Source organism: Geospiza fortis, unplaced genomic scaffold, assembly GCF_000277835.1.
Source record: "Geospiza fortis unplaced genomic scaffold, GeoFor_1.0 scaffold361, whole genome shotgun sequence".
NCBI classification, from domain to species: domain Eukaryota; kingdom Metazoa; phylum Chordata; class Aves; order Passeriformes; family Thraupidae; genus Geospiza; species Geospiza fortis.
The window spans coordinates 2,174,362-2,200,981 of NW_005054356.1; the positions used below are offsets into that span (position 1 = coordinate 2,174,362).

General features: G+C 46.1%; 1 protein-coding gene across 1 annotated transcript; it reads left to right on the forward strand.

The window, feature by feature from the left end:
• Positions 1-2,739: 2,739 nt before the first annotated feature.
• On the forward strand, positions 2,740-25,548 carry BMP7 (bone morphogenetic protein 7). The gene is made up of 8 exons (XM_014308066.2): positions 2,740-2,755; positions 5,646-5,653; positions 8,343-8,605; positions 18,576-18,724; positions 19,890-20,087; positions 21,468-21,544; positions 22,161-22,271; positions 22,778-25,548. The coding sequence occupies exons 1-8, from the start codon at positions 2,740-2,742 to the stop codon at positions 22,925-22,927; spliced, it is 972 nt and encodes a 323-aa protein (XP_014163541.1). The 3' UTR covers positions 22,928-25,548.
• The last annotated feature ends 1,072 nt before the right edge of the window (positions 25,549-26,620 follow it).

Here is a 26,620-nt window from a genome sequence, read left to right on the forward strand (position 1 = left end):
CAGACACAGCAAACAGCACCAGGAGTCACACCACCATGGGTCTGTTTACTATTAGGAGAGTTTTGTGTTCTCAGAGCAGTCCCAGGTGTAAATTTTTCACAATACCTTTCATCTCGTCTGGCTCTGCTTTCAGCAGAGAAACCACAGCCTGAGCAGGCACCCATCAGGGCACACTCGGGAAAGAAAATGGATTACCTGTGCTTAACCTGCCCAGAAACTTCATGGATGTTCTTTAAAATGAAATGGTTTTACCATGCAGAATTGCCTCAGAGTGTCTGCAGAGAAATCCCAGCAGGGAATGTCTGAATTCAGACAGCAGCATGCACGATTCTCTCTGTCATTTCCTTCCCAGCGGCTGTTTCCCCCTTTGCCACCTACCATACTTGGGAATTTTAACCTAAAGGGCTCCTGGGTGACACATGGGGCGAGAGGATGTGGTGACTCTCAGCATCCTCTGGTCCCCACACACATTCCCTGGTGGCTCCTGGGGGAGCAGGTGGCTCCCTGCCTGGCCTGGGTACCACACTAACCCCAGCGCTGGAGGAACACCAATTTAGGAACACCAGGAAGGGAGAAACACCCATTTCTGTCCTGAGCAGCCCTTGCTAGCTGAAGTTTGACTGAGTCAGGAAGAACTTGCTGCTGTTTGGGAGATAATTAAACCCATCTTCCCTCGCCCGGCTGTTTGCACGCGCACAATGATACCATTGTTCAGAGTCATGCAACACATATGCTGACATTAAAGTGTTTAATCTTGTACTACAGTATTCCATTATTTTTTGGACATCTGTACATGATAGAAAGGCTACGTATTAAGGGATTTGTTGACAAAGAAATGGCTAATGCTGATACATGTGTGGACTGAAAGGATCTTTCCAAGTTGTGCTCTGCAGTAGGGAGGCTGCTGCTCCCCAGGCCTGGAGCCTGGCACAGATGTGATATGCACTGTTGCTATTACCACTTTTCAATTTATAACAAGGAGTCAGTGTTCAGAAGAATTTTGGAAGCTCCCTGCTGGGTTTGTGGCTAGGTGGTCTCGCTGGCAATACCAGCTCCATGCTGAAAGCTGAACAAATGAAGTGATGGCTAAAGGGAGAATATTAACTCCAGAGGGGTTTTTTTCCCCTTTCGAAGCAAAAATGCTCACCCCAGATCACTTTGCAGAGTGAGCACTAAAGAATTTCCAACCTCTGGGTTTGGGGATAGGGATTTATGGAGCCTGGTTTTCATCTTCTCGGAAATTAGTGCATTAGTCCTGCTCTCCACCCACAGACGGGGCAGGACTTTGCCCTGGCACACACTGAATTTACCACGCAAGAAAGAGTTTATCACCTTCTCCTCCCTCTCCCTGGCTGTAAAATGGGTCCCTGAGCAGGGAGCAGCTGGGTGCAGGTTCCCTTCTGCTGAGCTCTGCCTGGGCTCAGAGCAGCCCCTTCAGCAAAGGGCACACGGGGACAAAGCACCAGGGCAGGGCTGGGGCAGATGGGCCCAGAGCCCCCAAATATCTGGGGGTGCTGAGCTTGTGGCTCAAGGACAGGCTGTGGTTTCAGAATGGCAGCAATCCCTGGTGATGGGATGCATTAATGAGTTATAGAAAAACCACAGGCTATTTCTCTAGTAAGCTTATGTCACAGATCAGAATCTAGGCTGTATTTGTTTTTCCTTAGGTTTCTCCAAAAACCTGCACTAGCTTCTAGAGGACTTGGAGAGCTGCAACTATTCAGTGTAAAAGGCCTGCCAAATACTGTTTTTATCACTCCTTAAAAAAATTTTAAAATATATCCCATCACATACCCCAGGACATTTGCTCTACTCCATTTATAGAACTCCCAATTTATATTCTTCAACTATTTCTTCAATTATTTCTGTAACTGCTGCTTTAGCTGCCTAATGTCAGCATGTAAATCATGAAGCCAAGAGAATGGAACAGATGAAAACCAATCACAGAACTTTGCATTCCCAAATTCTTGCCATTATAAATTTCCTGCCACTGCCCCTGTAACTCTTGCTGTCAAGGACAATGAGGAGGGAAACATGTGCCTTTGCAGACTGTGGCCTGGCATGACATTATGGCAATAATCTTTATTATAGCCTGGTTTTTCCTCAGAAAAATATAAGGACTGACCTCACATTTCTTGCTCAATCAGGCGCCCTGCTGAGCCCAGTGGGCTCTCTCAGCTGCAGAGACCGCTGGATCCTCCCCCTAATTGGTTTCCTCCTTCTTGAACCTCAGCACCATAAGGAGAAAAGGCCTATATTTCATAAGTGCCATGGTTTTATCCACCAATTTAGAGACAAAGAAGCGCAATTTATAGAGGGAACATTTAATGCCTGTTAATTAGAAGCCCACCAAGAGGTCTCGAATTTGGCATCCCGAAAATTTACAGCCCGATTTCACAAGCACCAGCAGCAGCCCTGAGCCCCAGGGGCGGCCCTGGCCTCCCTCCCCGTGCTGGGAGGTCCCTGCTCCTCCTGCCACGCTGCTCTGGGAGCTGGGACAGGCCAGGATCCACCCAAAAGTGCATCTTTTGGGAAAGGGGACATTTCTTTCCAGTTGGATGCACTCCCCAAGGGATACAGGAGGGTGAGGCAGGAGATAGGAGTGGACCTTCGCTGTGAGACACGGGCTGGTGGGGCTCAGGTGGAGCTGGTTTCTGGGAATTTGGTTTCTGGGAATTCCTGCTCTGAGATGATGCAACAGAGCCTCTGAAGCTTTGGCTTCGGTCTCAGGGGGTGACGATGGAGGGAAAGAAAGGTAAATTTTCTTGGAAAATTCAAACAGGACTCTGCACTGCTGGATGCAAATGTGTCAGTCAGAGTTGGGAGGCTGAGATCCACCCTGGATCTCAGGACAGTCCAGGCAGCCTCAGCCACCTCTGAAGAAACAGTGCCCATTTTCTGTAGCTCTGCAGCTGCTGGAGAGAAAGCAGATAAAGACTCTCCTACTCTCTAAACTCACCACACAGGTAGACTCTGAAAACCTGTTAGACCTTAATGCCAATGTGGCAGACTTTTTTGGCACCCAAATCTGTGAGGGGTTTCTCAGGCAACTGCTGGTGGCTCAGCAGCAGCCTGGCTGAGAGGCTGAGGCAGGGGGGTGTTGTCTTTTGGAATCTATTTTCCTTTGACTTATCTTTCAGTCTCAGGAATTCAGGACCTTTAATCTATTTGAGATTAAAGTCCTTTACAAATCCCTTCTGGCCTTTTTTGGGAGTGAAGAAGTTACAGACACCCTACTGCACATTCCTTCTGGTGCCTTTTTCCATTGTAAATGAGAAACAAGTAGCTCTAATTGTTGTGAGCACTACAGTAAATGAGACAACTGCTCTCAAAGTGCCTTATAAAGACAATTAACATATTATCAGGTGAAAGCGTTAACAAGAAAATTTAAGTTTTTAATTGTTTATATATTCAAAGTGTATTCTAAGTGCATCACCCAAATGTGCCAGGGAGGAAGAGGTGTGGAATTACCAAAGCTTTCCCAGCTTGGCAACCTGAGAACAGAGTCTATTCATCTGATGTTGAGTTTCTTTCTGAAAAGCAGTTTTTTGCATCTTCAGAAAACAAGGGAGTAAAAATACCTACGCAGGGAGATTGGCCTCCCGTGAAATCCATTGAAATTAGTGAAAATATTTCTATTGACTTCCCTGGCATTTAGATAAGCTCTTTAATTCTTCAATAATAATTATTTTTAACATAGTCATTCTTGGAAAAAAGTCTTGCTGTGGTTCACTGTGATTTGCTGAACACCTGGGGCTGGTGGCTGGCGTGGTGCTGCTGCGCTGGGTCCCAGGAATGAGCTGGGATGTGTGGGGAGAAATAAAAGCACTGCAAGCTGGGCCTCACCATAACCCTGGTGTCACGAGGCAGGCCTGGCCACCAGCAATCCCTGACACCACCCCAAAGGTCACACCAGGTTTGCAGAATTACCTCAGGGTGGCTTTGCATGTGCCAGCAGAGGTTCACAACGGGGCTGCAAAGAGCTGGAGTTAGTTCATTTCTAACCTCAGCATACTTTGCTGTGAAAATGACCAAACGTGGGATCAGTTGAAGTTTCCAGCTTGATGCTGATGTGTCATTTGCTTTGGAAGTTTGGGCACCTGGGGTGCTAAACCAGGACCTCAAGGTTTTCTGTCCAACATTATTTATTTGGTACAGGTTTTAACTGTATTGCTGCAAGTTCCAAATATCAGCAGCCACACTGTTTCATCCCTGTCTGCTGATGTTTTTAAGTTCTGTATCTTCAGCACACGCCAGGACAAGCACCCAGTATTTGCTGACATTTTATCTCCAGCTTTCCCATATTTTTGGATCTGATACCTGGCTGCTTCACGCCTGAGCACATGTACCCATCCTGTTTGCTTTCAACCATCCCTGGCAGTTGCACAACTGTGTCTTGTCCTGCCCCCTCTTGCATCACCATCAGGCCACAACAGAGCCTTGGAGACACAAAGGACTTCAGAGAGCTGGGAGCCCTCTCTGCGTCAGATAGAGCAGCACTCAGATCCTGCTCCGATAGCAAGGCCAGGCTTTCAAAGGTGCTGATCTGACTTGCATATTTGTGACAGGTGTGGCCAAGCCACTGATAACCACCAGCCTGAGATATTCCTTGTTTTGGCTGCATCTCCTTAATTGTTCCCCCACGATTTCTGGTGTCTTGCTTATTTTCTCATGCATCTGACCTCCTCCTCCATCCCACAGCTCCCACTGTCTCCACCTTTCCCAAGGACTGTGCCAGGGGGAGTGTCTGATGATCCTCATCCACCAGAGCCCCAATTAACTGCCACGCTCACCATGCCAAGGGTTATTTTACACCAGCAATTTTAGAGCCGTGTTAAATTAGGCCTTTTAGTTAGGTCAGATTAAGCCCTGTGTTAAATTAGGCCAAATTAAGTTAGAATTTGTCTGCAGTGGCTGTGCCTCCAAAATGCAATTTTACTTCTAAGAAAGAGGAGAGGCTCACACGCATCACCTGTGAGTGACTTTGGATTGTTTTTTAAGGAGAGGAAATGCCCTGTTTTCCCACAGTCAAGGCACACAGTCTGTTTCATAGCAGAATTATTTTTCAAGGGTGTTCTTCCTTTTCCTATTTTACAACCTTTGATTGCACATCCAAAGCTTTGGCTTCCTCTCCAAGCAGCTGCCTTGCCAAGGCATTTGAATTGTGAGCTGGAATTTCCAATGTTTGAAATTAGCGTCTGGGCTAAAACCATTCACCAAAGCCTTTGGGTAGTAGATTTGTGAGAACTGTGAGCCTGGGACAAAGATGAGTTGAAGTTCTGTGGCCAGAAGGGCTATGAAGCATATCCAGCAAATATTCAAAATGCTTGATGTGTTTTAAGGGAGCATTTAACATTAACTTAACATTAGTGGCGACCAAACAGCTGAGATTAAGTCCTTCAAGGATGACCAAAAAGTTCTTCTTATGCTCATCGTGTCAATAGGGATTTTATAAACCTAATGGAGGAACTACAAAATCACATCCAAAGATGCAAAGAACTGCATCTTTGCAAGATGCAAAACTACAGTCACATCCAAAGAATTGCTGCAGCAATTCTCTTGAACTGTTGCAGTGAACACTTAAAATACCACTATTCCCCTTTGCCTTTTTTTTTTAAGCTCTCCCCCCACTCTCCCCCTTCCAGCTCCTCAGGTAATTAACTGGAAATGACCCAGTTGCAGCATTGTCAGAGGCCTAACACCCATCAAACCCAGGAAACTCAGGCTCCTTGAATGCTCCCCTGCTTACCCCGTGCTGTTGTGCTTAAGGTATTACAGGGGTCTGCAGAAAGTGCTTGATCAGATATACTGTACCACATGTTCCCAAATACCAACACACAGCAGCATGACTTGGGGATAGGATTTCAGCCTTCATAATGAAGAGTCTTGCTTTTATGAGTTCGAGTCAGACCCTTAACGTTATTTTAACATAGATTTTGGTGTTTAATTATGTAATAAGATTTACTGCAGTCATCTAACAGATGTTGATTCAGGGTCAGTGTTTCTCATAAATTAGTTCTGAAAGGATTTGTTACTTCTGGGTCAGCAGATAGGTCCAGAGTGCAAAGAAAAAGGGGAAAAACAATAAACACTGAGTTGAAGGGTTTCTTGGGATTCTTTCTTCAGTTACATATCCACATATTTTCATGATCTTAATGACTATAGCCACAGGAATGTTTGCTTTAACACTAAAGATGGCTCAGGCCAAAACCCTATATCCAAACATCTGCAAAGCATGGGAAAGTTCAAACTTTGGGGCTCTTTCTTTTATGACCCTGGCTGTTAATTTTTCATACTAACACGACACATTTTTTCTAGGGCTCAGCAGTGGGAATTGCTGTGAACTTCAGCAGCACCCCAAAAAGTTTCATCTTCATGTGCTTGTTGTCAGACCTTGTGTATAAAGTGCAGCTAAAGGCCAGTGTTGGTTGATGTAGTTGTCATCACACACGTTCTGAAAAACTGCACCCACCTTCCTCTGGAAATTCAGCCTTCCCATGTCTTAGGAAGCAAATGATATTTGTATATCCTACTGCTAACAGCTGCAACTAAACCCACACAGCATTATACTCATTGTTCTACATTTGTGGTTAAAGGAGGGATTCCATATTAAAGTATTTTTCATTCCATTTTAATTTAGTTGCAGATAAATTCCTTTAAAACTGAAATTATGTTCTTTATGTCTTATTCTGTTAGGAGTAATTTGTAGGAAAGGGATTGAGGCTCGTTTAATAGTGTTGCTAGCACATCCAGGGCAGCTGTAGTGTGCCAAGTCTTTCACAAACACTGGTGAATATTCACAATATTCCTCCACATCAGGGTATGAGACACTAAATTTTGCCCTGAGGTGTTTCAGTAGAGGTGCAACAGAGAGCGCTCAACACATAAAACCATTTGCTAAACTTAACCACCTTTGCCTTGGATAGCTCAGAGGTTTCATACCTAAAAAACTCCTCTGAGATGAATCCCAGCTATGAGTAAGAGCTCTGAAGCATTTCCCTGAGCAGCAATCACACAGTGGCAAGCTGGACTCCTCACAGAAGGGATGTGAGAGAGGAGGAAGAGTCCATGGCCAGAGGCTGAGCCTCGGCCAGCAAAGCAGCGCTGGACCTGCTCTGTGCTTGGACACAACCCTGCTCCCAGAGCCTCCCCATGCTCTGTCCCTGCCCTGGGGACACCCTGGCCAGGGCTGAGCTGTGTTTGTACCATGCGGAGCTGTCAATTTAAACAGCACTTTCCAGAGCTGGGCTTGAAACTCCTCTTTTTTCAGGAGTAATTCCCTTTAAGTCAATGGATTTACACAATGGATTTGCTGCTGCCAGAAGAAAATCAGGCCTGTAGGAAGACACACATTCCTCGCCAAGGAAATCTCAGAGCTAACTACTTGAATTGTGCACTCGAGCTGCAGAGAGGTCAAGTGGACAGACGACAGGACTGGGACATATAGGAAGTCCCTGGTTCAAACCTCAGCTCTTAAAATGTCATGCGTTGTGACCTTGGGCGAGTCAGTTCAGCCCCTTATAGCTCCATTTCCCCCTTCTCCTTTGTCTGACTTGTCTGTTTAATTTGGAATTTGTTCCAAGAAGGGTGCCTTGCCTCATGTGCTGGGCTGGGGCACTGACACCTCTCCTCCCCCTTGCTGCAGGACTGGCTTGAAGTCTTTGTTTCCTCCCAACACTGACCCCTGCTTCCGTGCCACAAGCAGGGGGGACCACCAGCTTCCATCAGGGGACAGGCAGGCCTGTCACCCCGTGGGACAGCACACATCCCAACACCAGCCTGGCAGGATCTGGCACTTGTTATTTCACAGTCAGGGTTGGGAGGTGGAAGGAAGCCCTCACTTTGAACAGTTGCTTCACAGCCCTGATCACTAAAGATCCTTTAAAATGAAAGCTTTGACCCTACAGAGAGGAGCCGTGAGCTCGTGATGAGTTCAGCTGGCACCAAATGTGGGTCACTGGCATGAAAAGCCTCAAAGGCTGGAATTTGTGTCTATAGAGTGTGGGTATGTGTGTGTGTGACTGTCAGGAGCAGAGCCAGGCCAAGAAGCAGCACTCCTGAAAAGCCCCATCTGTTGGTCTCAGCTCCTTCCCACAGCAGCTCGGTCGTTATCGGTGGCAAACGTCCAGAGTCACTTGTCAAGCACAAAGCTGCCAAAAATCATTAAAACACAAGGGCCCCCAGTGCCAGCCAACTGTAATTTTGTTCCAAAGGGAGCCTGATAAACACATATATGCCCATAATAGCCCAGATAGAGGCAGATATTTCCTCTGTGCTTTAGTGATCTGAGCAGCCCCCGAGATGCTGCAATCAGATATTCCCGCCCTTTTCTGTTGTGGCAGCTCAGAAGGTGTTTGCTGGCGAGGGGAAGGGGAACAAAGCAGGTGCCTAATGGGCTGTTTTCTGTTCCAGTGGAGCATGACAGAGAGTTCCAGCACCAGCGCTGCCACTACCGAGAGTTCAGGTTTGACCTCTCGCGGATCCCCGAGGGGGAGGCGGTGACGGCCGCCGAGTTCAGGATCTACAAGGATTTCATCCGCGAGCGCTTCGACAACGAGACCTTCCAGATCAGCGTCTACCAGGTCCTGCAGGAGCACCCGGGGAGGTGAGGCACCCACAGGGACACGCTGCCCAGGGCACAGCTCCCTGTTCCTGCAGGGAGTCCCAGCCAGGGCTCCCAGAGAGCCTGGGGCCATCAGCACGAGGGGCTGCGTTTGGCTTTGGGGCGTGCAGGGGATCCCAGTGATGCTGCTGCAGCAGCTCCTGAGTGTTGTGATATGGGCACAGGTGCCCTGGGAGCCTCCCCGTGCCCCAGGGAGCATCCCCAGCACTCCTGCTCTGCCCTCTGGGAGCAGTGGCTGTGTGTTAGTGCAGAAAAACTATCATAAACCAGGAATATCTCAAGATTTCTGGAAGAAATCCCCCCCTTCCTCCTGCCCCTGATGGATCCCAAGGTGGCAAACCCAAGGAGAGATGCCCTGGGAGCCTCCCCATGGCCCAGGGAGCATCCCCAGCACTCCTGCTCTGCCCTCTGGGAGCACTCAGTAGCCTGGCTGTGTGCTAGTGCAGAAAAACTATCACAAACCAGGAATATCTCCAGATTTCTGGCAGTACTCCCCCCTTCCTCCTGCCTCTGATGGATCCTGAGGTGGCAAACCCAAATGCTTCCTTTGGAATTGTAGCTTAATTACTAGCCCTTATTATCAAAGGCATTCGAGCTCCCTAATTAACAAAGACAGATGACACCATGCTTTTTATATTGACTGATTGTTTTGCATGTGCAAAACTACAAGATGAGCTATTAAATCCCTTCCAAGCAATTATTAATGTATGCCAAGCTCCCTGACAAATCCTCCAGGGAACTTGAATAAGAACATATGTTCAATTTTCTCATCTGGTTTTAGTTCCAATTAATCAGCAATCCCAAACCACTTATCAAAGGCACTTAGTTTCATTTGCACAGATTTCTTTCACATACAAATCCTACCAAAAGTGAGATTGCATTTATTTATGTGAAAAGTATTTACAATCACATTCTAGTCAGAAGTTATTCTTTAGGACTACTAAATATGGGCTAATAATACTACAGTTCTAATTTAGGTTTATGAAAAGAGAAACACCAGGGATTTAAAAAGTGGAAAGTCCAAAAGGGTAAGAAAAAAAAGTATAATCAGGACCCTGGCTTTATAGTTTTATAAGAGCTAATAAAAATGCAGAAAAAATTGAAAAATGTCAGGAAACCTTGTCAACTTTTTTTTAATGGTGAGAATTTCTACTGGCTTTGCTGGATGGTAAAAATATTTAACCACTGGTGTGTTTTCTTCCATATCTGAAATTCTGATTTTATAGCTTAAAACTCATGGTTCTCCTGGCATTTCTAATGATGCAATTATTTGCAGTGTTTGGGGACTGTGCTAAAACTAAATCTATTTTTATCAAACAGTGGTAATTCAAACTGTGCATTTTAACCAGGTCTTCCTTAAAGGAGAAGGCAACAAGCCAGAGCTGTACACAGGACCCATCAGATGTCCTGCTCACCCTAAGCATTTCAGTTTATTCCCTCTTAGGCCGTTCCAGAGGCAGCAGCCTCCCTTTGCTCTATTTCCTGAGTGGGTTATTTAGGTGCCAGCCTGCAGGGATGACCTTCCAGTCTTGGGAAGAGCAGAAACTGTAGATGTGCTGGCAGAGGAGGAGGCACCACCCTGTGTGCCAGGGCATTGGGGAGCTGCCAGGAACCTGTTCTTGGGTTAATGACCTTCCTTCCTCATCAGATGCCAGGGCAGTTCCCCCTCGGGTCCTGATGAGTGAGGTGCCCACTAGGAATCTTACTGACAGGGGCAGAACGAGATCTGATACCTTAATTTTACCATGGTGCATCCAAAAGGTTGTTACAACTTTGTTTAGAGAGGATGGGAAGGCACTGCTGGGGAGCAGCAAATGCTTCTGCAAATTCTCTCCTCCACTAATTCCTATTCCTAAAGGAAAAAAAAAACATATGCAAAGGGTGGGCATATACATCAACCACTGTCTGGAAGAGGTGAGGAATCTTGCTAATTATACAGATGTTCCAGCCACAGGACTAGATGCAATTTTACTGCATCATATTCACCACAGCAACACTAATGAGTGCTCATGCATATTCCCCTTTTGCATACATTTTGGCACAGGCTATGGTGAGTTTTGAACAGTTTGTCCTGAAAAAATATTCCTGTTGGTTTGGATTGACCAAAGGTAAAAATATTGTCACTACCATTTGTAAAAATATTTGCTCTTTTTCTGCATTTTTCCACTGACATTTTCCACCCGGCTCTGTCACAGCCCAGTCATCCAAGCCAGTGTGTCATTGGGCAAGTGGAGAAAGAAAACAAACTCTCTCCAGTGTTGATCAAAAAACACCCATTGACTTTGATGCTTCCTTGGCTGTTTGTCTCATCCTGAGCTCTGGAAAGTCAGCCCCATCTGACGTTGTTAGCAACAGGAGCAAAACAAAGCCAAACCCTCCCCCCCACGCAGGCAGGGAAACCTCTGCTGCCTTCGGGTTTCCTTCTGCCAGGGCTCTCCTGACACAGGAGCACTGCTGGAACTGCCTTTTGAGACCTGACCCTGAAATTCTGCAGGCTGTGCAGTGCCCGAGGCGCAGCAGATGCTGCCGGGGCAGCTCAGCATCCTCTCACACAGAGCAGAGAGCAGGACAGCTCCCAGAGTACAGGGAAAGCTCAGGCTGAGGGGGACTGGAGAGATTTTCCTCTGTGAGATGTGCTGCAGGCAGGGTTTTCAGTGAAACCACAGAAGAGCCTGCAGCTTGGAGGGTGTGATGGTGCCCTCAGCTCGCAGAAAGCAGAGGTATGAGCAGCTCAGCAGTAAATGACTTCACAAGTTCAGGCAGGTTGGAGGGATCTAACCAGCAACATCTCCTGTGTGCACTTCATTGTCAGCGAAAAATACAGGCTTAGGTGTTTCCAGAGCAACAGCTGCACCCCCAGCAGGCTGTTCCTGAAATCCTGCCCCTCAGCAGCTCAGTGTTTGCAGGGTAGAAGCTCTCCCCCATCCACCTGCTCAGCCTAGCAACCCTGGCAGCACAATGAGGGGCCAGCCCTCCCTTTGCAGCAGATGAGATGCCACTTGTGACTTTGGACTGCCAGAAATTACATCTCTGTCAGACTGAAGATATTATTACAGGTGTTTGTAGGAAATCAGGCTAAGGGATTTAATGTTCTTTCTCACTTCTCCAAGTCTTTCCTTGCAAGGCAAGCACTTCAAACTGGCAGCATCTCCTTGATAAAAAGGCGTGCACAGCATTCTTTAGGCACACAGCATCAGGTATTCACTTTAGGCAAACAAGTACATTCATGAACAAAAATGTCCCAAATATCACAAACACTGATGATGTTTTAACTGGTACAACATGCCTCAAAGCTTTCAAGTGCATAGCTCAAAGTCCAGTGACTCATGTCCAACTTCTCTTTGGACGTCATGGCTCACTCACCCAAAAGCCTGGGAAGGTGTTTGACAAAGCCAGTGCCTGACTTGAGCAGGGTGAGAGCAGCAGGACATCCAGTCCAGGTTTGAGGTGACAAACTCCTCAGTGGGAGCTGGAGGTGGCCATGGGGAGCCAGGGGCTGCTCAAGTTTCCTCCCCCTGGAAAAGGAGGGAGAGCAAAGCAGATCCCAGTGCTCAGTCAGAGCATCCCCCTCAGTCAATTAACCCGCAGAAAAAATGCAGACTGTAGAGCAGCCCTAAAGCTCAGAGCTCGATCCTGCTTTTCTGTCTGCACCTTTTGAAGCTGAAATACCTCATCCCAGAGTTACATCTCCTATTTCGTTGGACCCAGCTCTTGCACTGCAGAGTGAATCCCAGCCCCTTTGAAGTTAATGGGAGTTTTGTTACTGGGGAGAATAAAACCAGGTACTTGACCAGCCTTTGGTAATTGAAATGTAGTTGTTACATGTTCACTTTGTGGCCATTATGGATTTCACGGGCTTCAAAGGCAGTGATTTGAATGCTCATGTTACCAGTCCCACAGAAAAATCAGATCTTGCAGGATGCATTCCTGGGTTTGACTTGCAGCTGGAACCCTTTAGCTTGAGCTTCAAACTACAGCACTGCTGCAGCAGATCAAACCTGAGCCCCTCTCCAGACCCCTTTCTGCCATTCACTGGAGTCTGGTTCCATGTTGTGGGTTGAAACATGTAATTCTAGTACCTAAGAAAGGCTTGGGCCCACCCAACCCATAAAGCAGATGTGCCTTCTTTTTGGGGATTTTTTAAGTGCCAGTGTGATCGTTCTGAGGATGGTGCAGCACAGCACAGCTGGATTTAATGATGTGCCCCAGCACCATGACAGTATCTACAAATACCAACAATTAATTTGATTATAATTTTTGGTGACTTATCTGCAACTCAGTCATTTATCTCTCAGCAAGTAACAAGGGAACTTGAGCACAGAGATCCTGCAGCTCTCCAAGAACAGAGTGCATTTGGTTTTCTCCTTCCGACCATTCCTAAAAGCCACCACAGCCTGCAAAACCTCTGACAAATCTTGAATTTAGCAAGGCACAACTCTTCACAGGCACTTGAGGAGCTGCAGGAGGCATTTTACATACCCCAGTGGGTCCTTGCTGGGGAAGTGATGCCCTGATCAACAGCCCCTCAATGCTGAGCAGAAACAGCTGTACAGAAAGTGTCAGGGATATGTGTAAAACCTCATTTCTCCCAGCGCTGTTTTTACAACAGGCTTCATGTTTAGGAAACATGTTGCATCTCAGTAACAAACTCCCATTGCCACTTTTAATCAGCCTTTGAGATCTAGATCTTACCCTTCTCCAACACTGTCTAAGAAAGGCAACACAGCTACTTGAAGCACACAAAGCAGAATTAAGAATCTGCCGCAATTTTAAAGTGAATTTAATTTTCCCCTAGATTCAGCAGAATTTACACAGATCTGTTTCACTACCAGTACAGCCAGTTTTCAGGCCAACCCTTGGAAAACACCTCTAGCAAACTGAATTCCTGCTGTGGACATCACCTGGCAGAGCCCCCGGGCTGTGTTTGGTGATGGTCGCTGCCTGGGGGCGTGGGGAGAGTTTTTATCAGTGGGGAGAGTTTTTATCAGTGGGGAGAGCTGTTATCAGTGGGGAAGGAGAAGAGGGAAGGATAAGCAGGGGATCCCAGGCACAGGGAAGGGAAGGTGTGGGAGGAGGGCTGCATCAGGTCTGTGTACAGAGGGTGTTGCAAACGTGCCAGGGAGAGGCCCAGGGAGATCCTGGGGCCCTCTCAAAGTAGGAAAGTCTGAAAAATATTTTCCTAAGCTTGTCTTTGGACAGCTGCAGCTGACTTTAAGCAATGACACCAAGCAAGCTGGAATCTGGATAGGGCAGGTTTTTAATCCAAACAGATGTCTTCTAGCCTCACATCTCCTCTCACCCTGCCAGGATGCCCTTTTTGCCTTCTCCTCCCTCCACCTGCTCAAACCTGGATGTGAATAACCCCTTCCCCCGTGCCAGCTCTGCCCTTGGGCTGCCTGCTGGAAAACTTGCCCTGTGCCTGCGACCCAAACAGCCCCTCTAGGGTCAGAATATGAGTTGAGAGGAGAGGATTGTGCTCCTGCCTTTGACACTGTGGTTTACATGCTGAATCAATGAGAATTCAACATATCCACGCATCAAGAGTTTCCTACTTTAAAACAGAAGCAGGAGGGTTAACCCACATTAACCCAAAGGCTGTTGCAAGGTGCCTCTGTGTGGTATCTGTTTAAAGCACGGATATTGGAATTCCTGCAGGTAGAGGGAGGGATCAGGGGAGCCCAGCTGCCAGGTGGGCTCTTTGGGCTGAGAGATTCCCTGTCCCTGATGCAGGCAGATAAGCCTGTGGGCTGCTCCCAGCACAGAGTGCTGCCTGGTCACAGCAATCACCTTGTCTTACAGTGTAATGGAAATATCCAAGAGTCACCTTCGCTGCTGCTGCCCGTCCTCTTTCTCATTTATTTTTATCCCTCTTGGAAGTGCTCATTAGTGTTTACTGCCACTTGTAAGCAGCAGTTTGAAATAACAGGGCTGACGAGCAGGATGGGGACAGTGGGTGAAGAAAACAGACATAAAAGCAGGGACTGTTTGGCAGGAGGACTGGCCTAAAATAGTGTAGACCTTCCAGCATGATAGTCTATAAATGCAGAGTTTTATCTCCTGTTCCCTTGCCAGTGCAGAATTTCTGTCTCTCATGTTTTCATCCATGTTCTCCTTGTGCTCCAACTCACCAAGGCAGGTGATTGGGGCAGATGGAGCACTTCTCATTTTTGGGTATATTTCTAGTGTTTATGGCTTCAAACCAAGCTGCATCCCAGGGACTGGAAAAGCAAAAAGCAAGAAGCCATACATACTATTTTCACAAAGCTTCATGGTTGCTAATCCTTTCTCTTAATTTAGAATTGCCATGTTGCAACAATTCCCTTTATCTCACACCTTCCCTTCCCTGCCTTATTCTCTGATTTCTGTGCTCACCCCCACAATCCTCACTTCTTCCAGCCCTTTTCTCTTCACTAAATATTTGTGATCCCTTTCCTTACCACCATCAGCCCTTTGGCAGGTCAGCCCTTCCACCTCCATAGCTCCAGCTGCTTCCCAGACACGATCTCACATGCATCCTGCCCAGCCACCCTCACGCTGCAGTGCTGGTTACTCAGCCCTGAGCCCAGAGAACAAGTTCACTCAGGAAGTTTCACAGACCACACAGCACTTACATGACCTGTAGACAAATTTTTGGGAGTGCTTTCTAACAGGAGGTGACTCTCCTGTCTGGCATCCAGTGTGAGACACTACCAAAGACATCAGCAGGCAAATGCCAACCTCCTGTCTTCATCTCAGGCTCTCAGTGCTTGAGACAGGCGAGCAGAAAGCCCCAAATTTTATCATTGCTAAAAGCTCTGACACTCCCGCTGATGTCAGTTCTTTGAACACTGAGCCATTTTGATGTGGTCTCAACAGAACATACTTGTGGTCTGGATCCAGACTTTGTAATTTATGTAACTCTAATCTAGACATTAACATTTCCATGTCCCAGCCTAATTTTTTCTGTAAAAGGAGGATCATGTGCCTTTCCTATCTCTTGCTCTGGAAAAAAAGCAAGTACAGTTTCTTGCATGCACTGAAATTCTAAAATGAAGGAACTGAATGCAGGGCCGAGGAACCAAAGGGGTTTTTTCCCTCCTTGCTGCAGAGCCATCGTTCACACTGCTCCAGGAACAAGCTCTGTGAGTACACAGTGGGAAGGTGAGGTACAGGAGTGAGATGTGCATAGAAACCTTTTCTCTTTGGGCTCAGATCTTTATCTCTCAGCTAAAACCCAAAGCAGCCACATTAGTCAGACTGAACCAGCACTACCTTCTGTGGCAAGTCATTAGATGGGAGCCCTCAGAATAAATGTTGTTTAAGTCTTAGCAGAACAACATTTCTTTGCTGTGTTTACTGTGTCTTGTCCAGCAAGGATATCTCGAGGGCTGGCTGCCTATTAGCTGGTGATTTAATGCTGTTTGCCTGTCTTTGGAGAGCAGGACGTTCCACTTCAAGGAGGTTTTCTTTTTGAAAAGAACGAGAGGTTTCTTTTCATATGAACAGGAGCCACATCTCAGGAGCCTCTGCTTGCAACACCAGTGAGGTTGTGCATCCCACCCAGAAAACACTAACCCAGGAGTGCTTGAACTCCTCCAAAGGGCGTCCAACACTGGGCTTTCTTGGGGTCCAAATGTTCCAAGTGTGTGTGGGAAGGACATTTCCCTTCAGTGGGTCCCTTTGATCTCTCTCACTTCGGGCTTCCCCTCCAGGCCTATTGTTTGCACATTGCTGTAACTACAGGAAAACAAATGTATTATACAATCTCCCAGACTGACTCACCCTGGTACTTGATGCCTCATGTAGTCTGCTTACCCTGATTGCATCATGTCAGCATGGGAAGCTTAAAGGCTGTTTTTTCTGAGTAATAATACTGCAGTTGAGCAGTAGCTAAAAACAAAACAAAACAAAAAATTATCACGATTGCTATTATCATTAACCTGCAAACTACAAGGGGAGAAAACCAAGCAAGCCAAGTCCCTGTTAACCAAACCTTGTGTGAATCATGAGTTCCAGTCAGGGGCCATGCTGAAATAATGGACTATGTGAATAAAACACCCTTTACTCCTGGAAACTTGGCCTCAGCCACTGGGACGGGCCAATCCATGCAACTGCCTGGTCCCTGGCTCCTGTGGGATGTGTTTGGTTCAGTGTGCTGTAAACAGGGAAGGGTGGGAGGTGTCCTGTGCTGTGGGAACGGCGCCACTGCTCCTGGGTGGGGATGGAACCCCAGGAGATTTGTCCCCTGCTTGGAGTTCAAGCTTCTTGCATTGCTGTAACTAATGTGAGAGGGGTTACCCGTCCTGTTTAACTCCAGATTTCCTGGGAGCAAAGCTGACTGAGCTCCCAACACCTGCCTGGAGCATTGCTGCCCCACAGCCCTTCCTGACCACCCACTTTGGCCCCCAAACATCCCCTGAGCACTCCCACAGGATCCCCTCTGCCTTGGCAAGGAGCTGGTGCAGCAAGTCCAGCTCTGGTGTAGGGCTTCTTCCACAAACCAGAGCTTTGCTTAAAAGCAAGCACTGATTGCACCCTCAGCAGCACTGGCTGCATATTCAGCCACGGGGTACCCAAATCTCTCCTCCTTTAGGGAGGAAACACAAAATTTTCTTCCTCAGCCTTGCGCTCGCCTGCTCTGCAGGAACTCATTTCAGAAATTGAATTTCATGCAAGCCAGCACAATCAGAGGTGGGTGGTGACACCCCTTAGCTCACAGAAGAAAGCATCACCTCTTACACACTCTGGCCCACTAAGGTTGAAAGGAAAGATAAACAATAAAAGCATTGAAAAAACAACCCCTCCATTCCTGTTCTGTGTGGGACAAAAGCTTCTAATTTCTTGGTATGTCAAAGGGGAAAGAAACACTAAAAGCTGTGAGTCAAAAGCCCTTATGCCAACAGCTCTCCTCAGATTCATTTCTGATCACTTGATGTTTCATGCAAACAAGAGGCACTGTGTAAACCAAGCTGAATATACATATTTGCACTGACAAATCTATAGTGACCAAATTCATAAGGCCTTTTAAAGCTTTGAGGATGTGATTAAAGGGTTTTTCAAGGATAGTTCTTCATTCAAAAGGATATAATTACACTTGAACAAGTTATCATGTTTGTTCACTGTAGGCACAAAAGCAGCTCTTACAGGACTTGTCTAGACACTTCCACCATGTGTCTTTGTTCTTCTTTTAAAGTATTTTTTTATAAAAGAACTGCAGCAGCATCCATTTTTTAATCGGAGTTTTATCTCCTTCTTTTCTGATAAAACTCCTTCTTTTACAGAACCTGTATTTTCTCAAATTTTAATTTTTCAGAAATATGCCAGGAAACAGCTTGTAAATCTGAAATAATTTCACCTATTTCAAAAGAACAGAATCTCTCTATTTAGGATCTTTTCCATTTTCTGATATTATTTCTTTGGCTAGAGTAACCCAGCAGTGGCCTTTAAAAAAACCACCCAAGCAATGAATTGAAAAAAGATTGTGACCCACAGCAGTGCAGAGGGTTATTGCCTCAATCAGTTATCTGTAACCTCAGATGAGCCAATTAAAAAAAAACCTATTACATATGATAATGTATGCACACCATTGTTCCAGCTGGCTTGCACCAACACTACAGTTATGCATAAAAGTCAGGAAATTATGTGTGGAAAGGCTAATGAGCAGCATTGTCTGCCCAATTACTGGATTTGCATATGCAAACAGTAATTCTGCAGATCTGGGCCTGGCAAAAGTTTTAAGGTTGCATCAGGAGCTCAAGGTTAACAGCAAAGTAACCCCAACCCAGCTCAGCTCTGCTTCAACCCATCCTCCCTTTTTTGAAGACAAGTTTCACCTGAGGGTGATGGGAGGGGAGCACAAACCAGCCCAGCTCCACCTATCGCTGAAATCCCAACCCCATGCACTGCCTAAAGGATGTGTGTGGAGACTCCACTGGAAATCCTGGCTAACTGGGAATTCTGCTCTTTGTTTCAGGGATTCAGATCTGTTCCTGCTGGACTCCAGGACGATCTGGGCTGCAGAGGAAGGGTGGCTGGTGTTCGACATCACCGCGACCAGTAACCACTGGGTGGTGAATCCCCAGCACAACCTGGGCCTGCAGCTCTCCGTGGAAGGCATTGATGGTGAGTTCACACCCCAGCAGAAATCAGGGACTCTGTTTCATGATTCCCAGCCAGGAGGGGCACTAAATATCATATGATGTAAGTACAGCAGCATTTTGATGCAACGCTTTATGCTCGGGCAATCCTCAAGGCTTTAAGTGACGTAAAATGTCAAAGTAAATCAACCCCCATCCTTTCATTTTATCTGCTGTTACATGATCTGTAATCATGAAGCAAATGCAGTCTATTAAAAAATAATCATACAAAATAAATGAACTGGGAGCCCTTTTCCCACTCTCTCTGGTCAGGCTGCCTTGCAGGGCTTCTCCAGGAAAATGTCAGCTGTCCTTTGGCATGTTTGATTTGTGGATAACAAGGCCCAGCTCTGGCCTTAGCAAAAGGATCACAAAACCATAACTTGGATTTAGCAGCAGCACTCAGTGGCTTGGGACAGAATAATCCTGGAAATCACCTCTGCATTTCACAGCAGCACCCAGACATCCCTCAACAGCAACAAGGAGAAACATTAAATTTCCCATTGCCACCCTCTCCTTGCCTTATTTGTAAATAATTGATTTAATTCTACAGAGAAACCTACTAATTGTCTTTTAGCAAAAATCAAATTGTTCTAGAGCCCAAGATGAAGGATGATGATGAAATCATGATGATTATCATGGATGATAATCAGAGTTTTGTACAAAGTTATCAGGTACAGTGGTGGCAAGATGCAGCAATAAGCAAAATGCCTCTAAATATTTGTTTCTCTCAGCTGAGGTATATCTGGAGCTCTGTCAGCATTTCATACAAGGCATTTTTATTTTAAGCTAATAACCTTCCAGTGGGAATTTAGTGTTCCTATGGGCTGAGTTTTACGGCTCCTTTTATAGGATCACTTCAAATTATAGGTTGGTGAACTTGAAGAAACCCCTCTAAAGAATGCAGGAAAAGCTAACGCTAAGCGGATTTGGGCTAAAACAATTATATGTAGGACTAGTTAATGTAACTTTTACACACAGATATAAAATGAAGTTAGCTGTACTGAGCTGCTCGTGTCAGAAGCAGCTTTGCCCGTTAAGCCGTGGTCTTTGGAGGGTGGATGGCATTCCCAGGAGTTATCCTGGCTGCTGCCAGGATGAAACCAGGATAAAACCAGGACAAAACCCTCACCAGTCTGTTGTGCTTGCAGGACAAAGCATCAACCCCAAGCTGGCGGGGCTGATCGGGAGGCAGGGCCCCCAGAACAAGCAGCCCTTCACCGTGGCCTTCTTCAAGGCCACCGAGGTGCACCTGCGCAGCATCCGCTCCACGGGCGGCAAGCAGAGGAGCCAGAACAGATCCAAAACACCAAAGAACCAGGAGGCATTCCGGGTCTCCAACATTGCAGGTACAGCACAGCTGCCTGGGAGCACGCTTGTGGCTCTGGGATGGTGTGGGAGTGGTTTCTCCCACTTCATCTGTTTGTTGTCCCTTTGGTCACCATTGGTTCAAAAATGGTGTAGGGTTAGGGTTGTTCCAAAAATATCAGGTTGTTCCAAAAACATTCTTTTCCCTATGTTAGATTGAGGGATTTCTTAATTCAAATTTTAAAAAAGTTGAAGTAAGAAAATGTTCAAAAATGTTCAGAATGGTGTGGGGTTAGTGTTGTTCCAAAAATGTCAGCTTCAAACAAACATTCTTTTCCCTATGTTAGATTGAGGGATTTCTTAATCCAAATTTAAAAAAATACCCCAAGCATCTAACCAGAAAAACTCCTTTTCTGCCACGCGAAATAAATTCTCATTTTGAAATGGAAGATAAGTACGTTAAAACAATCAGTGATCAGTGTACCTGAATCCAAATGCTGTCCATTTTCAGGGCTTGTGATTTTAAGTTTAGCCCCTAAAAAGGACAGTAGTCCCAAAATTCTTGCATAGAAGAAGAAAACCCATTCATTCTCTGGATAACCACGGCTATTCTGGGGGGAGCTGTGCTTCCTAATTTGGAAGAAAACTCCATCAGGCATTTGAAATAGAAATGTGGCTTAATTATGTGATACCTCGGAGGTTCTGGCCCTTGATGAGGGTCCCAGCAGGAGCCCCAGCTCAGGGCTGGCTCTGCTGAGGCAGCAGCAAATTCCAGCTGCTTCTGGGAGTGCCTCACTGAGTGGAAGGAGAGGCTGTGAGGAGCAGAAGGAAAAGGAAAACAGAGCTTCCAATCACACTTTTATAGAATCATTAAGGTTGGAAAAAACCTCCAAGACCATCAAGTCCAACCTTTGACCAACTCCCACCTTGTCAACCAGCCCAGAGCACTGAGTGCCACGTCCAGTCCCTTGAACACCTCCAGAGATGGGGACTCCACTGCATTCCTGGCAGGTCCTTCCAGTGCCTGACCACCCTGTTGGAGATTAAATTCTTCCTGAGCCATTCTTTCTGCTTGGGCCTTCAGCTCAGGCTATGTGTCCAGAACAGACAAAACTTTAAAACTGCGCTGTTTCTCCTTTTATCTATAGGCAGTAATCAGAGTGATCTGTGTGTTGCTATTAGGAGGTCAGAGGATGTCCAGGGGAAAAAAATTAAGATAAAACCCCTACTTTCCCAGGCCTTTTTTGGCTTTGCACAAAAAAGCCAGAAGTGCATTTCATATATGTTGAACCCAGCCATTATTGTATGACTAAAAAACCTAAATAACCAGTTGTAAGTGCACCAGATGAGCAGCAATGCCTCACTCCCTGCTGAGGGAGCTGGGGCAGCCCAAGCTCATGGCCACCATTGTCCCCTCACAGAGAACAGCAGCAGTGACCAGCGACAGGCCTGCAAGAAACACGAGCTCTACGTCAGCTTCAGGGACCTGGGGTGGCAGGTAAGGACTGGGGTGCCCTGGCACATCATTTATCAACTGCAGCAGTGAGACACAGCTGCTAACAGATTTTTTATTTTAAATCCTGAAGGGGAAAAATATTGTTTACAGCCTGTAGCATGCTTAAGTGTTTCTGCTAAGTTGGGTATACAAATATTTAGTGGGAGGCTGGCTGGGAGCTCAGCACGTCAGGTCCTTTTGAGGGGCTGTGAGCCTGCAGGTCCTCTGGCAGTGCTGAAGGCATGGCTCTCCATTTTCATCTACATGTTTTTTTAGACCTGGTTAAAGCTATTTTCCTTTCTGAAAGCTTGTGTCTGCATTGTGCTGCTGGGTGAAGGGATCCTCGTGGGCAGGCAGGACACTGCTGAATGGATAAACAACTGAACCCAGATGTGCGGCTGCTCTGTGGGCACATTTGCAATGTGGGGTGTGTCCCTGCAGGAAGAGCAGGCGCTTCACAGGCCTCTAAGAGAGCTTCAGAAAGGCCAGGGGGGCAGATTTTTATTTTGCAGGCCGCTGTAACTGTGTGTATGAATGTTTAGATTTATGTGCTGGTTGGCTTTTTGTTTCACTCCATTTCTGTCCTTCTCCACAATCTGACGGCTTCAATTGACTCAAGGACTGGATCATTGCTCCGGAGGGCTACGCTGCCTATTACTGTGAAGGAGAATGTGCTTTCCCCCTGAATTCCTACATGAATGCTACAAACCATGCCATTGTACAGACACTGGTAGGTGCACCCTGTCTCCTAGCACAGCCTTACACCTGACAGCTGCTACTCAGAAATAAATTTATACACACAGGGTCTCTGAGCTAACAGGGGCAGGAGGATCTGCCATAGCTCTCAGGGTGCCTGCAGCACCTGGCCCCACATGTCTGGATTAGAACCTGGCCAGAAATGACCCTGTCTCTGCTGCAGGCAGTGGCAGGCTCTCTCTGGCTTCAAAGGGCCCTGTGATAGACACTAATGGGGGTTTGGTCCCACTGCACGGGAAGGAAGGAGCAAGACACCAGACCCACTGTCAGCACCTCTTGGGGAAACTCTGTAAGGATCCACAACGTGCTGCCACCAAAAGTGGATTTGGGGTCAGGCTGAGAATCAGTGAATCCCAAAGTTACACAGCTCAGCTGCTGAGTGAGGGTATGGGACAGGCAGAAGGTTGCCCAGGACAGAAGGATATGGGGGGAGCAGAGGGGAGAAGTGAATCTTAACATTCCTCTGTTTTCATTCCCCAGGTTCACTTTATAAACCCAGAGACTGTGCCGAAGCCCTGCTGTGCTCCTACACAACTCAACGCCATCTCAGTGCTCTATTTTGATGACAGCTCCAATGTTATCTTAAAAAAATACAGGAACATGGTGGTACGAGCATGTGGCTGCCACTAGGTTTGTAGGACAGAGGAAGAAAAAAGAAAAAGAAGTTATTTGTAAAGAGTGGGTTTGTATGGCTGTGTGGGGTTGGGGGAAAGGTTGGTGCTCCAGCCGTGGGTTTAAAAAAGTCCCAAACCATTTTAGGACCAGGCCTCTGAAAGTTCAGACAATGGAACAGTTTCTGGATCTGAAGAGGCATTTGAACACATTTTGTTTTAGTTTATTACAGACAATGAGCTTGTAAACTGAAACAAGCCAGAGAAACCGTTTAAAACCAAATCTGCTTACAAAATTGGCTCCTACAGTACATACTTTTGCAAATGAGTCTTTCTGGAGATTGCAAACTCACCAGTGTTGATTGTGAGTAAAACAGTAATAATCTATCCAAGGTGAGACTGTGCTGTGACTAATAAGTGTGTGTAGTTCCTGTAACACGGTTTGCAATAAAATAAGTGAACAAAATATACCTGGAGTGAACAGGTATTTTGTTAGAGAATTATTGCTTCCATTCCTCTGCTTCAATTTCATAGGCAAAACCAAGGATGAATTACATGCAACTTCCAGCTTTAAACTACAGTAACAAAAGCTGGATGTGGATTGACACAAATTCAAAGGACAGATTAGGCTAAGGAAGAAAAAAAAACAATTGGCAAGCAAAAGAGCTGAAGAAAAGTGCTTCAAAGAGTGAGAATTTTGGGGTGTGCTTTTTTCTATCAACAAGGAAGGAAATTTCCTCCAGCTGCCAGAAGGTGTTTCAATTTGCTATTAACTTGAAACAGGAAAGCAGCAAAATGCTGAGAAGAAGGGATTAAACCTGATGTTTAGCTGGGGTGCCCTGAGCAGTTGCTGTAAAAGCTGCAACTAAAATCCTGCTGCTGTGTGGAAAATGTCCATTGACTCCCCTGAGGGAACAAGTTCCAGCCCTTTTCCAAGAACATGGAGACTCAAGTCAGAAGGTGCTGTGAGTTGGGATGCACACCCAGCGCCACACAGACTGGGAACAAGCTGGGAAAACCTTCCTGGGGCCAGTGCCTCTGATAAACCCCCTGCTCTCCTGGCTTCACCTCAAAAAACCCCACCACAATCCCCTTCAAGGGCCACCAAGAAGCTGGAACCAGAAGCAAGAAAATGTCCCCTCAAGGCTTTTCTTTTCCCTTCTTTTAAAGTCACAGGTTACACAAACATCACACTTAAGTAATTAAGGCTCAGTTAAAGTTGTTGCAAAGAAGAATGCAGAGTTGCAGTAACCAAATCACAAACCAATTCCCCACTTTGGCACGCACCAAAGTAGGATTGGTATAAATTTCACCAGGGAGATAAAAAGAAAATAATGCCCAATAAAACACCATGCCCAGCACACCCAGCTCTAAATCTCCAAACTTCAGAAAGCTAAACCTCCAACAGATGGGTCCAGGGCATCACAAATCCCTGGAGATAGGTCTCTGCTCAGTGAGCAGATGGGGCCATGCAGCCACAGTAGGGACTTGGCTCCATGTCCTGCCTTAGAGGAGAGTTAGAGAAAGAAGATAAATGAAATTCTGGACTTCACTCGCTGCTCTTCTCCCTTTAAGTCGCAGATCAAATCCAGACCAGATGCCTCACTTTAAAAAGAATAAGCAAAGGAAGAAAAAAGCCCTACTGTCTACGAAATAAATTGGAAACTTGTTTCTGATGGCCTAATTCTCATCTCATTTCAGTCAATTGGTGTTTTCCCAGCAGTTTTCTCAGTAGCAGGATTAGGCTGATGGGAAAGGGGAAAAACCTACAACATTGGCAGGTTTTGGATGGGGGCCTTGCTGAGCAGCTGCCACCTTGCCAGATGTGCCTGGCATCCCCTTAGATCCCTCCAACATCTGCAGGAGCAGCCTGCCTGCAGCAGGGAGGACTGCAGCAAACCTCCCTGTGGGCAGACTTTGGGCAAACACAGCCAGCCACATGGCAGGACAACAGCTGAAGCCAAAAATCCACCTCTCATGGAGCCTGCAGACAGCACCATCCACCACAACCTGCCCTCAATGCATCCCTGGTTAGGGTGAGGAACTGAAATCACACAGAGAGGAAGCATCTTTTGACATTGCATACATACACACCAGTGCTTCTGTAAACCTCCTAAAGGAAGTGAAGGTGCTGCCTAGAAAGTTAAAAGCTAATCATGCCTGAGCTTCCACTATTTAGTAGTCAAGGATTAGTTTTCTCTTGTGGGTGTTTCAGTGTTGGTGGTCTCTGCGTTGGTGTATTGCGTTTTTAACTTGGACCACGGTGTCTTGCTGTATGGGACTCATATATTAAATATTATGCGGGGATTGTTTCTGTTTTGGTTTTTTGTTGTTGTTTTTAAGCATAATAACAGGATTTCTGTTGCTAGGCTCAACATCAGCTTCACTGTTTGTACATTTTTGTGTAAATAGTTGTCACAAGTGGAAGAAGAATTATTTATTTCCATCTCTGAATTCCTTTTCAATCACATGCAGGAAAAATGATTCTGGGTTCCTAAACACATTTGTTTCCTTATTTAAGAAGTTATTTATTAACAGTTGGCAAAAATGCATACACATTTCTGGTTCTCTTCATAGAGCAGTTGTCAGAAGCCTTTTTGTACAAACTAGTAAAATAAATCATTGCAACTTTACAAAAGATATCCCGACGACATTGTGTATCTGTGTGGTTATTCTCCCTTTATTCAAAGAACCTTTCTGGCTGGACAATGTTTCATCTTGGGCCTCTGTTTTCATGCAGCTCAGTCTCTATGTACGGGCAAAACTGTCACGTGTCATTATTTGGGGCAGCTCCTTCAGTCCAAATACAACAGGGAGGGAAGAATAGCAAAAATATGGATGTGTTTTGCAGTCTGTGCTGCTAAGATCCATGATTGAATTATAGTGCAGCTGTCAGCAGCTGTTTCAAAGAAGCAGGGGGTAAATTAGTTCTGTTTACTGCTAACATAGTTCAGAGATTTAGTCATCCCAATAAAATTATAGAGGCACAAGAAAGGAAGAAAGAAACTCCAAAGAAGCATCAGCCAAGAAGCTGACATTTTCTAATTTAGATTGTTTTAGCATATTTGAGAGATGCTGCTGGCATGAGGTTTCCTACTGTGGATACCACTGCATTGCTATGGAGGCAGCTGAAAAAAATAATGGTCTAAATCCCTCTATTAACTGAGCATTGTATCTTCGGGGCACAACAGCAATTTTGGGGTTCTTGTTTTCTTTGAACTGTGAGCAGAGTTGTGCCAGCTTACATAGATATATTTACAGGGCCAGAGGATTAAATCATCAGCATTTGGGAGTTAATCTGCCATCTTCCACAAGCAAGTACAAATTCATAAGTAAATTTGCTTTGTGCACTGCTCTGAGAGTCCAGTAAAGCATCAGTGGAAAGACCTTTGTTGATGTAAAACGGGACCTACTCAGCTTTTGTAGGCCTGGACTAAATTTAGAAAGAGGATCCTCTGGTATTTCTCATTATGGTCCCAATTCTCTTCATTTAGGTGTAAGACAGGGGTGGTGCCAGCAAGGACAGAAAAAAAAAATATTTTTGCTTTGCAGGGCCAGTCCTGCAGCCAACAGCAGCTTTACCACTGAGTTCAACACGTCCAGCCATGAAATATCTGCTGGTTTCCAGCTCTGCCACAAACACACACAGCTTGCTGGATGTGCTTTGGAGCAGCTTTCCCAGCCTAGGAGCCAAAACTCCGTTCCCAAGCTG

What these genes read in the sequence shown, in the direction of transcription:
- BMP7 (XM_014308066.2), top strand. An exon ending in TCAGGGACCTGGGGTGGCAG is followed by an intron (nt 21,545 to 22,160) that starts GTAAGGACTGGG and finishes AATTGACTCAAG; the next exon opens with GACTGGATCATTGCTCCGGA. An exon ending in ATGCCATTGTACAGACACTG is followed by an intron (nt 22,272 to 22,777) that starts GTAGGTGCACCC and finishes TTCATTCCCCAG; the next exon opens with GTTCACTTTATAAACCCAGA.